At 17.1% G+C, this 13,438-nt stretch overlaps 4 protein-coding genes across 4 annotated transcripts; 3 read left to right on the top strand and 1 right to left on the bottom strand.

The window, feature by feature from the left end:
- Positions 1 to 795: 795 nt before the first annotated feature.
- PGSY75_1131400 (hypothetical protein) lies at positions 796 to 5,820 on the top strand (the record flags this gene model as incomplete). The annotated part of the gene is made up of 2 exons (XM_018786432.1): positions 796 to 3,589; positions 3,722 to 5,820. 2 exons carry the CDS (start codon positions 796 to 798, stop codon positions 5,818 to 5,820), a joined length of 4,893 nt encoding a protein of 1,630 aa, XP_018641227.1.
- A 626-nt stretch (positions 5,821 to 6,446) lies between these two features.
- Positions 6,447 to 8,120, top strand: PGSY75_1131300 (hypothetical protein; the record flags this gene model as incomplete). Its single annotated transcript, XM_018786431.1, has 1 exon — positions 6,447 to 8,120. One exon carries the CDS (start codon positions 6,447 to 6,449, stop codon positions 8,118 to 8,120), a length of 1,674 nt encoding a protein of 557 aa, XP_018641226.1.
- Positions 8,121 to 8,267: 147 nt separating this feature from the next.
- On the bottom strand, positions 8,268 to 10,619 carry PGSY75_1131200 (hypothetical protein; the record flags this gene model as incomplete). Its single annotated transcript, XM_018786430.1, has 6 exons — positions 8,268 to 8,462; positions 8,712 to 8,843; positions 9,128 to 9,460; positions 9,726 to 9,857; positions 10,050 to 10,197; positions 10,414 to 10,619. 6 exons carry the CDS (start codon positions 10,617 to 10,619, stop codon positions 8,268 to 8,270), a joined length of 1,146 nt encoding a protein of 381 aa, XP_018641225.1.
- A 930-nt stretch (positions 10,620 to 11,549) lies between these two features.
- On the top strand, positions 11,550 to 13,438 carry PGSY75_1131100 (putative serpentine receptor; the record flags this gene model as incomplete). Its single annotated transcript, XM_018786429.1, has 1 exon — positions 11,550 to 13,438. A coding segment is annotated over one exon (1,889 nt), but the record flags the coding sequence as incomplete, so codon positions are not given.

Here is a 13,438-nt window from a genome sequence, read left to right as displayed (position 1 = left end):
TGTTTAACATATTAAAAGGGATAATACATTTGAATGTATATATATTTAATTTTTTTTTTTTTTTTTTTTTTTTTTTTTTTTTAAATGAATATATAATTAATTCTTATGCATATATGGTTATCTATTTATTTCATTTATATATAAAGCTAGGTAAAAATTAAATATATATAAACTACTAATCAATAATTCAATGTTCCTTTTTTTTTTTTTTTTTTTTTGATATAATTATATATATATATATATATATATATATATATATATATATATAATATATATGTATATATTTTTTATTTGATAACAAATTATATTTATATAAACCTTTTGTGATGTTATTATCAACCTAAAGGGATAATATAGATTCTTCATCTGTGTATCATAATTTTAGGTATTATATAAAATTTTATATTTTCAAAATGTATATTAAAAATGTACTTTTCAATTTAAGAATATAAATAGAAAAAGAAAAAAAAAAAAAATTAAAAGATAACGTGAAATAAAAAAATATATAGATGAAATAATGTATACTAATATAAATCAAATCATTAAATATATATATATATATTATATGTTTATGTTTAAAGTAATTGTTAAAGGTATATAATTATTGGTGAGAAAAAATAAAAAAAAAAATGTTCAGGTAGATTTATCAATATATAATTCCATTTTGGCTAGCTGAAAGGACAGAAGAAAAAAAAAAATATATATATATAATATATATATATATATATATATATAATATATATATATATATATATATATTTTTATTTATGTGTGCGTGTATAGGTTTATTATAATATGATTTTTTCAGGTGTGACAAAGAAATATGCTGTGAATAATTTACGATCAAACCTTTGTTATGTCTCATTTTTAAAAATAAACAGATATAATTATAGTAGCATATTTGATTTAATATCAAGAAAAAAAAAAGAAAGAATTAATGAAAATAGTACAATAATTATTGATGATACAGGTAAAGAAGAAGAATATAATGGAAAGAAAAAGGTTTTAAAAGGTGAGGTTCCTATTTTGAATAATAATAATAATAATATAAATAAGAAAGAGAATGTTTCATATATAATAAAAAGTGACTTAGATAAGGATAATAAATTTTGTGATGGGTATGAATTAATAAATGATGATAATATTTATAACAATAAAATATACATGTTAAGATATATAAAATATTTACAAATAAATGATGATATAAATAAATATAGATTTATATCTAAGCATATAATTAATAATGTGTATAAATTTAAATATAATGAAATATTATTTATTTTAAAAATATTTTGTAAAAGAAAATATAAAAATTTATTATTGCTTCAATGTGTTAGTGAATATTTTTATTGGTTATGTAAATTAAAAAAAAGTAATAAAAAAAATATATCATATTATTTATATTATTGTTCAAAATTTAATTATATCCCTACCATAAAATATGTAGATGAATATTTAGAAACTTTTGTTTGTTATGAGAAATGTGTACCAGGTATGAATTTTTTTTCTTTGAATATGATTGAAGAAGAAACTAATGATTGTACTAAGGATATAAAATATATAATTAATGTTTTATATTTTTTAAATATATGTAATTTAAAAAAGAAGAAAGAATTATTTGATACCTTACTTTATATGTGTATATATAATATAAATGATTTAACACTAAAAAATACATTTTTATTATTAAAAATTATTATAAATAATATTGAGAATGATAAATATGATATATCTGTTTTTAAAACTATTCATAAAAATATAGAAAGACATATAAATTCATTAGAAGATGTAGATTTTCAGAATTATATAAATATTATTTTTTATAATAACATAGATCCTGATGAAACATTTTTTCATTTTATAAATAATTATCTTGATAAAAAGGATATTAACATATCTTCAAATAGTATGCTATCTATATTAAAAATTATGAAGAAATATAATAACAAAGATCATGTCATGTTAAAAAAAATGGTACATATAATGATAGACAATTTTTTTAATTATACTTATGATCAAATATTGTATGTATTGAAGATATTTATACAATTAAATTATTTTAGTCAGGATTTTTTTAATTATCTTTTTAAAGCATTTATATCTTCTAGTGATGATGATCATATATGGAATAAGTTACCTGCTGAGAACTGGAAGGACAAAAAAAAAATACAAGGTTCAATAAAAGAAAATAAATATCTATCAAGTGATACATATGTTTCAAGTAATAATAATAATAATAATAATAATTATATGGTTAATATGTATGAAAATATGTTAGAGGGAAAAAAAAAGATTAAAGAGTATGAACATATAAAATATAAACACAATAATGATAATTCATGTGATAAAAAAGTGGATTCTTCTGATGAGACTTATGTGGGTAATCTTATGAATAATAAAATAAACGTAGAAAATGATAAAACGTTACAAGATGATAATCATCATTATAATAATATTTTCAATTTTGATGATGAAAAAAGAGATATGAGAAATAATATATTTTATAATAATATTTTGAACGAAATAAATAATAAAGATGATAATTTTATAAAGGATCAAAATATATTATTGAGGAACTCATGGTTGGATATAAATATAGATGAAGAGAAAAAAGAAAAAAAGAAAAAACAAAAAAAAATAAATGAGATATCTCATTTACCTCTACATTTAAATATTATAAAAAGTAAAATGAAAATAGACTCATCAAATATAATACTAAACAACATACCTATGAAAAACAATAATGTCTATAGAAGAATAACATATGATATATTATATATACAAATGCATATTTATCTTTTTATTTATTTGGGCATATGTGGTCATCGTGATATGAAATCCTTAGATAAATTATCGAAGAAAATACAACATTATTTATATATGGCATATAATAAGGAACATGATATATCTGATGACAATATAGAAGAGAAAAGAAAAAGAAAACAAGAAAAGCTAAAAAATGAAAGTATAAAAATGATATCATTTTCATATGCTATAAATAAAATGAAAGAAAATTATAACAATTTTTTTTTATTATCACAAGAAAATAAAAATATACAGTTATTACATTCTGATATTAAAAGTATACAAATGATAAACAAAGAGGAAAATAAAAAATTATTAAAAGAAAAAAAAAAGATACAAAATGAGGAGAATCATATAAATACTTTTAATGATAATATAAAAACAAATAAGAATAAAAAAGAAAAATATATTTCTTACACTTGTCAAGATGATCAAAAAAATATATTTATAAAAAAATTGAAGAAATCATGTTTACATTTTGTATATAATAAAAATGAAAAATTACATATACAAAAATTAGAAAAAAAAAAAAAAAATAAATTAAAAGAGGAAAAAAATGATAACATGAATACTATGAAATATATGAATGTTGATAATTTTAGGAGGAGTAAATTGATTAATAAAGACAAAATGAAGGACAATGTGTATAAAAATGTTTCAGATCTAAAGAAAAGGAACAAAGAAAATGTGGAGCAAAAGAAAAAAATATTAAAAGTATATCAGAATGATCATCCTGCATTTATTCGTCTGCATAATAGAAAATTATTCCGAAGATACTTTAACGGTAAAAATAAAAAAATAAAAAATAAAATAAAATAAAATAAAATGATACTAATATATAAATACACAAAAATATACATACATGCATACATACATATATATATTTATATTTATATATATATATATATATTTTTAGGTATGTATAGGAGCCAGCTTTACTTGGATAAAATAAAAACAAAGAAAAGACAAAAAGAAAATGGAATGAATAAGAAAAAAAGAAAAAGAGATTTACGATTAAGAACGTATAGAAAAATGAAAACATTAAGAAATACTATTCTTAAAAGATATGGTTATATATTTAAAAAAAATTGTAATGTTGTAAGTAGTTACATTAATGATTGTGTATATAATGAAAAAGAAAAGAATACATGTTTCAAAGAAGATACATATGTAGATATGATTTTAAAAAAAAATGAAATACATATAGATGATTGTTTATTTATTAATTATAATAGTTTATATAATGTATCTAAGAAGAACAGGTTAAAAAAAAAATATTGTAATTTTATTTCTCGTAGTAATGAATTAACATATGAAGAATATATTATACAAAATGATAATTATAATATGAAAAAAGAATATTATAAAAATGATATTATCAAGTGGATATATAGATATATAAATAATTGTAATGTCTTTTTAAAATATAATAACAAAAAAGGACAATTAATAAATGAATATGACATAAAAAGATTGGATATATGTATTAGAGAATGTAATTCATATATGAAAGAAGAAGAAGAAAAAAAAATAAAAAAAAAAAAATTATTAATAAGTTTAAAAAATATATCATTAATATGTGAAGCATGTACAAACTTATATTATTATAATAACAATTTATATGATATCTTATTATATAATATATTAAAAATATTAGATAATTTTTATAATGATTCTGTTATATATATGAAACAAATTTTAATATGTAATGAGAACAAGTCAAATAGGAACATGTCAAAAGATTATATGAAGAATGATACAAATTTTTATAGTGATCTAAGTGTAATACATGATAAGTGTGAAGAAAATAACATATTACACAATAGAACAAATAAACATAATAATATTATTATTAATAATAATGATATTAAATGTAGAAGGTTATATATATATTTATTTGAAAACACGTGGAGAGTTTTAATCTGTTACATGCAAGTAAACCATTTTATAAAAAACATATTAGAAAATGACATTAGATATAATACGTTTGAAACATTAATAGATATCTATACACATAAATATTTTTATGATAATATTAAAAATATAATATATATTATAAATTATATCAAATCATCAAATATTTTATATATTAATAATATAAAATATTCTTTTGTTTATATATTTTTTATTAATTATTTTAATATATCTATAATTGTTGATAGTTTATTTTTATTTAATAAAATAATATATATGATGTCTCAAATGAGTTATCCAAAAAATATTGATCATATAAAAAAAAAATTCAATATTATTTTATATAACATATCAAATTTATATTATATATATATAAAGACACTTTTAGATTCTAAAAACAAAGTAGAAATAAAAAATGGAAAAATTTCTACTGATAATATAATAAAACATATCTATAGTAATAAAGATATGCATAATTTATTTTCTTGTGTTAATTTTTATATACTATTTCTTTATATTTTAAAAAATATAAATGAACAAAAGAATTATTTTATCAATACTACTATATCAGGTAGTATAGAAAATAATGATATGATGATTACAAGAGATGATTTAAAAATAAAGAATAGGACTCATCGACAAAATAATCTATATGTACATACAAATAATATATTAACATATGATAAAACTGAGCAAGTCAAAAATGATGATGATAATAATATAATTGACAATCGTTACATCTTCAAAATAATGTTACATTATATAAACTTAATAAGATATTCAAATATTTTAAATAATAAATCTAGTAATAATAATGAGGGGAACGAAACAAATATATATATATTCACAGTTATACGTTTTTATTATATCTTTAAAACATTTTATAGAAATAATAAATTACTTTATTATATGAATGAAAAAAATTATCAAGATTTCTTTCCTTTATTTATTATTAAGATATTAAACAAAAAAAAAATTAAAGAAATTTATATACCTCAACTTTTTTCTATTAATAAATGTGTAGCAAGTTATAATAAACAAGAATTTATACATGGAATTATTACAAAACATTTTGCACCCTTTTTTTTTAATAAGTCGTAAAAAGTAATTATGTGAATAAAATATATAAAAAAATGACGAATAGGTCCCTCAAATATAAAATGAAAAATATGATAAATAATATATATATGTATATGAAATATTATTTTATTTTATTTTATTTTTTTTTTTTTTTTTTTTTTTTTTTTTTTTTAATACTATTAAAAATTATAGTAACTCTTTGATTGATAATTAAAAAGATATAATATATATAACACACATTCTAAATATATATCAAAAAATATAATATATATATATATATATATATTTATTTATTTATATGTGAAGATTCGTTTATTCTTCTATCTCTTTTTAATTATTTAAATAAAAAAATAAAAATCACATATTTGTATATTATATATTATTGATATTTTTTTATGTACATACCATCATTCCATTTTGAATGACCCCATATACAGCCATATTTTTTTTTTTTTTTTTTTTTTTTTTTTTTTTTTTTTTTCCCCCCCTCACCTCAAATTTGTTCTCTACATTTTTAATATTTTACTCATGGATCATTATAAATAAATAGATAAATAAATAGATATATATCTATAAATATAAATACATACATATATTATATATATATATATATATATATTTTTTTTTTTTTTTTTTTTCTTTTTATGATGGGTATGTTAAAAAAGATTGGCTGTTTTTTGTTTGAAAATAACACCCTGCCGACTATCAACACGTTCATAATTCTGGACATAATTTTAAGGATATTAAAAATTCGAGGGAATAAAAAAGAAGAAAAAATAAAAAAGAACAATAAAAAAAAAAAAAAAAAATTGAAAAGAGCTTTATTATTAACAAATAAAACTTTAATAGATATATTTCCACCAGATTATGATTTCATATTAAACTTTTTAAATAATTCCTTATATAAAAAGGATGATAATAATAATAATGATAATATTTGGACTGTGAATAAAATAAAGAATTCTAAAAATTTATATAGAAATTATAAAGATGATAAAAAATATAATATAAAAAATAATAATGAAAATGAAGAAAAAAATTGTGTATATACAAATGAGAATAATATATCTTCTAATGATATGTATAATAAACATGTTTGTAATTTAAAAAATGATAATAATACAAATCATAGATTTGATAATCTTCATATAACTATCGATGAATTAAAAGATATTTTAAATTATATACATATTAAATATATTGATGAAGAAAATTATTTAATAAATTTATTATATAAATTAAATAAACATACAAAATATAATATTATAGTAATAAATATTAGTTTCTTTTTTATAAAAGATGAAAAAAAAATCAAAATATTTTTAGATTATATATTATCATCTACTTATAAAAATATGACAAAAGAACTTACAATCAAAAACAATGATAAAAATAATTATGATCATAAAAATGAATATTTGTCTAATACTAATAATGTTATTTATTCTAATATAGAAACTGAAATATCTGATCGTCCTTTTTATAAAAATATTTTAAATATTTATTTTCATTATTCTTATTTTATTAATTTCTTTCAATACCTCAACACGGTTAACCATTTCACCTTAACAAGTCATAATATTAAAAAAATACAAACAAACAAACAAAAAAAAAAAAAAACAAACAAAAAAAAAAACAATAACAAAAACAATAACAATAACAATAACAATAACAAAAACAATAACAATAACAATAACAAAAACAATAACAATAACAATAAAATTTATCATAATAATAATATTATATCTGAATCTCCAAACAAATGTAACACCATTTCTTATCGTCATCATTTTGATGATCATCAAAAATATAATTATGTAGAAAGAAAAAATAAAAGAAGTTATTTCACATATTTATTAAGGCAAAATCATAGTGCTAATTTAAATACTGAACACATAACACATGATAAAAAAAAAAAAATTAAAATGGAACAGGAACAGGAACAGGAAGAAAAATATGAATATAATGAAAACAACAATAATTTAAATGATAATAATCAAAATAATAGTTGTTATAATAATATCTGTAATAATAATGATTTATCTAATGTTTTATCATCCTATCAAAATCAAAACAATTTCTTATCAAATAAATTAAAATCAAATAAACAAATAAATGTTATAGAAAAAAATATAGAAGAAGAATCTACCAAGGGTTGCTTATCAATACATTCAATAAAATTAAAAAAAATTAAAAATAAAATAAAAACTAACTTATATTTGTTTGATATGATTCCAAAATCTAATATTTATAAAAAAATGTATATGGATATTATATTAATGAATTTTAATCATTTATATGTTATATCAAGGAATATATAAAAATAAAAATAAAAATAAAAATAAAAATATACATATGTATATACATATATATATATTTATTTATTTATATGTTCATTCCCATCTCCGTCATTTTTTCTTTTTTTTCGTCATTTTTTCTTTTTTTTTGTCATTTTTTCTTTTTTTTCGTCATTTTTTCTTTTTTTTCGTCTTTTTTTTTCTTTTCATCTTTTCATCATATGCCTTTATTTTATTTCTTCCAACATCTTGTAAAAATAAAATACACTCATTATATTTTTTAAGAAATTCTTTATTTTCAATTTCTTTTTTCATTTTTATTTTTTCCACTTTTTCTCTTTCTTTATTTATTTCATCATATTTAATCTGCCATACGTAAAAAAAAAAAAATAAATAATAAATAAAATAAAATAAAATAAAATAAAAATTAAAATATAATATAATATAATATAATGAGATCAAATCATATGATAGGAACGAATTACAACATATATATATATATAAATATATATATATATATATATATATATATATATATATATATGTGTGTGGATTTATATCCATTTAAAATTTCCATATATAAAATACAAATTCTCTCCTTTTTTATTTTTTTACGATTTTTTTTTTCTTTAATTCAATAATTTCCCTGGAATATTCTATCTCTTTTTTTATTTTATCTAGCTGTGCATTTTTATGGTCTTTTTCTTTCTCATAATATTCAATTAACTCGTCATGAATATTTTGTAACTTCAAAAAATAAAACAAAATAATACATATTAAAATAGAAGAATTATTTGTATTTCTTTATATCATCAACAATAATAAATTTGCTATATTATAATTTTTTATTTTCTTTTTAATTTAAGATAGGAATAACAACACAAAAAAAATATTCATATGGATATATTTAATAAATAATAATAATAATATTGTAAAGGTATATAATATAAACAAATTTGAGAATATTTCCACAAAAAAAAAAAAAAAAAAATACATACATATACATATATATATATATATATATTACTAACGTTGTCATTTCTTTTATTTAGAAAGGATTTAATAAAATCATTAATGTCATCATATGCCTTTAACTCAGTTTCCATATTTTCATTTGATTTAGTGACAGCATTTTCTTTAAAGTCCATATTTCTATTATAATGTGCAACACTCGCATGAACATATTCTTTTTTATATATATAATAAAGCATGAATTTCACAAAAAATATTTTCTTTCTTTTTTCTATTTCTTTTATTTTGTTTTCTATATTTATTCTTTTCCTCTTTGTATTTTCCATTTGTTCTTTTATTTCCTCCTTTAAAATATTGATGATTTGTTTTTTATGATAAACATTTTGATTAAGCTGTTAAACAATGACAAAAAAAAAAAAACACACACAAAAAAAAAAAAATAAAAAACATAAGTAGGTCATCAGATTTTTCAATATGATTAAATATAATAACCTTTACAATTAAATAAAGAGATGAACTAAGTATGAATAGATATAGAATACGAAATATCTATCATAAGTTTTATTATATCACATAAATATAATTTCATATGTTATTATATATATATATATATATATATATATATATATATATGTATGTTTTTATTTTCTTTTTTACGTTGATAAGTAAATTTTGTTCATCTTTAAATTTTTCCAACTCATTAAGTATGGAAGAAAATTGTTTCTTTTTCATTTTTCTAAAAATATTTAAAAGAAGACTACCGTCCTCAATTATTTTATTTCGGTTCTCCTAATGCGTACATAAAAATATATATATATAAATTTATATATATATATTTATATATTTTTTATAAGAAATTATACTAGTGAAATATATTTTTTTAAATGTTAATAATATTTGTAAATCATAAAGAACATTCATTAAAATGTCATATATGTACATGTTAATTTATTTATTAATTTATTTTCTTATGTTGATAACTTTTATGTTCCTGTCGGTCGGAGAATTCTGACATAAAATTTCATTGGTTTCACTTAAAGAATTAATATATTCATCTATTTCTTTTTGTATTAAATTATATTGAGATTCATTTTCACATAATTCAATTTTATTTTGTAAGGACTGAAATCTAAAAAAAAGAAGTAAACAATTCTTTTTTTTTTTTTTTTTTTTTGAAATATAACAATTGCAATATTTACCTGACTTGTACAGGTAAAAATAAAAAAGGACACATGACAAAAATTTATATAAAGCATAAAATATATAAAGGTGTATATATATATATATATATATATGATACATATATTATATATATGTGACAATTTAATAAAATATATTTGTTTACATTTGTCGTTGTTTCTTGTGTGTTGATAAATGATCAATTTTATTAGTTATATATACATGTAATATATTTTTTTTTTTTTTTAAAAGTTCATTTAGGATGTGTAAGATGAATTTTATTTTACGTATGGCTTCTATACATAATATATCTAAAATTATGGTGTTAATATTATTTATTTCGATTTTAATCTTTTTCTCTTCATCAATCATTTTTTAAATTAAAAGGAATAAGCACATAAGCAAAATTTGGAAATGTAAAATAAATAAATAAATAAATATATATATATATATATATATATATATATATATATATATATATATATTTATATATTTATATGTATGTATATTTTTCATGTATAAATAATTTTATAGTATTAAATTCTTTCCTTTTAGATATAATACAGAATTATTGATATATTAGCTTATACATACATTTATATAAAACATACACATATTGTATTTATATATATACCATTGAACGTTTGAATAATTTTTTAACTTTTAAAATATATATTTTTACATATATATATATATATATATATATATATATTTATTATTTTTACGTAAATTTTTTTATTTCTAAATATTTGTCATTATATTTACACTTAATAGTTTTAATCAACCATGTTAATACGAAGAAAATAAAAATATATTGTCTTAATAAAAATTTGATGGGAATTTATATATATTATATATATATATATATATAATATGTGTTTTTTTTTTTTTTTTTTTTTTTTTTTTTTTTTTTTTTTTTTTTTTTTTTTTTTTTTTTTTTTTTTTTTTTTTTTTTTTTTTTTTTTTTTTTTGTTTTAATTAGAAGTTTTATAATTTTTATTGTATATTCATTTTTTTAATTTATAATATTTTTAATTTTTTTTTTTTTCCCTCCTTATTCATTAATACTGATATATTATTGTTTCCTTTTTTAAATGTAAAAATATTGTATTATCATCTTTTTAACTTAATTTTTGAAATATACACACACACATATATATATATTATATTTATTTGTTTCTTTTTTGTTTTTTTTTTTTGTATACATATATATATATATATATATATATATATATATTTACACATTTACACATTTTTATGTTCACTCTTTTTTTTAAAAAAAAAAAAAAAATGTTTTAAAGGATGATTAAAATTATTATAGGTATAATAGGTTATTATATTGTATACAGCTCTTACCATATATATGAAAATATTAAGATCCCAATATTTAATCATCATAATGTTATAAAAAATAATGAAGGTCATAAAAAAGAGCAAACGGTTATGCCCAAGGAGGGTAATAAAAGATATAGTACTAACGAAGAAGAAGAGGAATATTTAAATAAGCCTTTTAAGAATATATTAAAAAAAGATGATATAATTGATTATCATTTATATTTTTCTTGTGAAGAAGATATAGATATAAATAAACATATCCAAGACAAATATTTAGAAAATGATGAAAAATTTATCAGTGTGTATAAAATATTGAATGGTAGATATAACTGGAATAATAATGTAGATTTGTTAGAAGAAAAACGAAAGAAGAATATATTTTTTTTTCTGTTTGAAAATATATATCCATCTTTTGATATTAAAATACCCCAAGAGTTAATTGATCAAAGGAAAGATATTTATTTGCATATCTTGACTTATGTTAATAAAGAATTATATAGGTATGGTTCAAAAACGGTTGTTATAACTAAGAGGAAAAAAAAGAGAAAATCACAAGGTAAGAAAAGATTTTTGTGGAAGGGTCTTATTGATGAGGAGGAAGAAGAAGATATAGAAGATGATGACGAAAAGGAAGATATAGAAGGTGGTGACGAAATGGAAGATATAGAAGATGATGAAGAAATGGATGATATAGAAGATGATGATGAAATGGAAGATATAGAAGATGATGACGAAAAAACAAACAAACAAGACAGTTATGAAAAAGGCGGATCAAATAAGGTTTATAAGAATATATCAAAGAATAAACAAAATAATAAGTATCCAAGTGATAAAAGAGATATAAAATATAACAATAATAATAATAATAAGAAGAATAATTTTATAAAAAGTAATGAAAAAATGTTGAATATTGATAAAAAGAAAAAAAGAAAAGATTTTTTATTTTATATTCCTAAAAAAATAAGATTCGGACCAGTTATAGAATATAACGATTTCCATATTAGTAATTTAGGTTTTTTTTCAAACATGTTTATAGATAAAGATACGAATACATATTTGTTACCTTTATATGTGAATAATCATTTAACACCTGATGATGAGTATCGAATGATTAAGATGAAAAATTCTGATGATATGATGAAGAAGAAACTAAAAAAGAAGCGATCATCAGAAGATGATAATAAAGACAATATAACAAATGAGTATAATAATTTAAAAAAAAAGAATTATTTAGAAATTTATGACTTATCAAAGATGACATATGAAATTAAAAATGATATGAATCCATTAAAAAATGAATTAATGGAATACAGAATAAATATAGAATATGTGCCTATAAATTATAATTATTATAATTTATTGAATATGTTAAAATTTAATGTTGAATATGTAAAAAAGAAATATAATTTTATATCATTTGATATGGATAGTATAAGTACATTTTTATGTTCTGATATAATATGTAGTATGATAATATATATATTATGTTTTATTTATATAATAATAGAAGTAAGTTATTTATTATTTGATATAAAATGTTGGAAACGTTGGAACAGTTTATATACTTTTACATATAGTAATGACATAATTATGAATATCACATTACTTTTTTTTATATTATTATATTTAAGAAATATAAATTATGGTAGGGTTATTATGATATATTATATAATGAAGATGATGGTATTAATATTTAAAATAATAAATAATTATGATATATGTATATTGAATGATTATCCATATATATGTATAAATAAAAAGTGTATAACAAATATGAATGAAAGAATAATAATAAATGACGAGTTTGAAAAAAAAATAAAAAATAAAATAAATATATTTATGATCTTTATTATTAT

The sequence above is a fragment of the Plasmodium gaboni genome, chromosome 11 (assembly GCF_001602025.1).
Source record: "Plasmodium gaboni strain SY75 chromosome 11, whole genome shotgun sequence".
Lineage (NCBI taxonomy): Eukaryota > Apicomplexa > Aconoidasida > Haemosporida > Plasmodiidae > Plasmodium > Plasmodium gaboni.
This window is presented reverse-complemented; position numbering and strand designations above follow the sequence as displayed.